This window comes from Primulina eburnea, chromosome 11 (genome assembly GCF_022965805.1).
Source record: "Primulina eburnea isolate SZY01 chromosome 11, ASM2296580v1, whole genome shotgun sequence".
In the NCBI taxonomy this organism is placed as follows: Eukaryota; Viridiplantae; Streptophyta; class Magnoliopsida; order Lamiales; family Gesneriaceae; genus Primulina; species Primulina eburnea.
This window is the reverse complement of record NC_133111.1, coordinates 19875150-19877044: the sequence shown is the minus strand read 5'-3', so window position 1 is coordinate 19877044 and position 1895 is coordinate 19875150. Positions and strand designations below refer to the sequence as shown.

The 1895-nt window shown below is 45.0% G+C and overlaps 1 protein-coding gene across 1 annotated transcript; it reads right to left on the bottom strand.

Moving 5' to 3' along the window:
- Positions 1-1029: 1029 nt before the first annotated feature.
- LOC140805453 (uncharacterized) lies at positions 1030-1668 on the bottom strand. The gene is made up of 2 exons (XM_073161724.1): positions 1452-1668; positions 1030-1379 (listed from the first exon to the last, which is right to left on the bottom strand). The coding sequence occupies exons 1-2, from the start codon at positions 1666-1668 to the stop codon at positions 1030-1032; spliced, it is 567 nt and encodes a 188-aa protein (XP_073017825.1).
- Between the last annotated feature and the right edge of the window lie 227 nt (positions 1669-1895).

Sequence of the window (1895 nt, the reverse complement as noted above, 5' to 3'; positions counted from 1 at the left end):
GGAGCTTGAGATATAGGAACAGTACCTGGAATGAGATCAGTGCTAAAATCTACCTCTCGAGCTAGAGGTAACCCAGGAATCTCGTCTGGGAATACATCAGCAAACTCGCAAACCACTGGCAGATCTGCCAATGCTGGGCTCGATTTCAGTAGATCTACAGAATATACAAGGAACCCCTCTGCTCCTTTCTACAATAAACAAATCATAGATAACACAGATATCAAGGGAATCGGAGCTCTGGAAGCCTTAACGTAGAATTTCCACTCGTTAGCCATCTCTGGTATGAACCTGAAAATCTTTTGGAAACAGTCCACAGTGGCTCGGTACTTGGTTAACATGTCGATACCGACAATACAATCAAAATCCGCTAACCCAAGCATAATACAATCTAAATCAATCTCGTGACCCTCAAACTGTAGTATACAATGTCTAACTGAACTCATAGATATAAGACCAGTTCCCAACAGAGAAGAAATAGACACTACAGTAGATAATGACTCGACAGGCAAAGCATGCATCAATGCAAAGCGCTCAGAAATGAAGGTATGAGATGCACCCGTATCTATCAATACATAAGCAGGATAACCGCAAAGAAAACAGTTACCTGCTATCACATCATCTGGTGCATCTTGGTCTGCTCTTCTGTTAGTGCAAAGACTCGAGCCTGCTGTCTGGGAGGTTGGCTCACTGTCTGGCTACCTCTGGCTCTGGGTTGTGTCTGTGTAGGAGTAGGCTGAAAGGAATGAACAGATGAAGCTTGCCTCTCAGGCTGAGCTACTGAACCAGATGCTCCTACACTTTGAGCTTGTTGTACCCCTTTCTGTGGACAGACTCTAGGGAAGTGTCCCTGCTGTCTGCAGATGTTACAGCGACCCATCACACCTTGGCACTAATCTGTGGCATGTCTGCCTCCACAAGAACTGCAATACACACCTGTATACTCTGTACTCTGACCAGGACCTCTCTGTCGTGATCCACTGGAGCTCGACGAACTGCTCCCTGATCTCTTGAACTGTTTTCCCTTTGCTTTCAACTGGTCTTTCCTCCCGCTGCTACTGCAACCGCTCTCAAATCTGGAAGGGGTTGTACTGAGGGTTGTGGTGGTCTAGGAGTTGGAGCGACATAGGAAGTGTTTCGTTGTCTCAGCAATCCAGCTTCTGCCTCTTTGGGACGGTTCAAAGCATCAGCAAAGTTTTTGGGTCTACCGGTATTCACCAAAGTAAAGATATCTGGATTCAAGCCACTGATAAACTGATCCGCAACGGCTTTGTCATTTCCTGCAATGTGGGATGCAAATCGGAGCAATGTAGAAAACTTAGCAACATATTCTTCTATGTTTAGTTTTCCCTGCCTCAGATTGGCAAATTCGGCACCCTTGTCTTTTCGGTATGACACAGGAAAGAATCGTTAATAGAACTCGGCGTTAAAGACTTTCCAAGTAATCTCTGTGCCGCGATGCTCCAATGCTCTCTTCGTGGTAAGCCACCAATTCTTTGCAACGTCTTGCAGTTGATGCACAATAAGTTTAACTCGTCGTTCGTCAGTGTAGTCAAGAGACTCAAATAGCATCTCGATGTCATCGATCCAACTTTCACACTTAACTGAACTTTCTATGCCCTTCAATGTCGGTGGTCGGAATGGCTGAAACCTCTTTAATAAAGTCTCCATCTGTGTAGCGGTCACATCCGTCGGATCATTGGATGTACTGCCCTGTTCTGGTGCCCGACCTGCTGCAGGTTGCGGTACTCATCGAGGAGGCATATATGATTATCAAACGAATTAGTACAAAATCTATATAATCTGTCTCAGTCCTCCTCTAATCATATACCTCTGATCCAGAATCGGTTATGATTTAGTCTTTGCAAATACATGCTGTAATCAACTCAGATAACAAA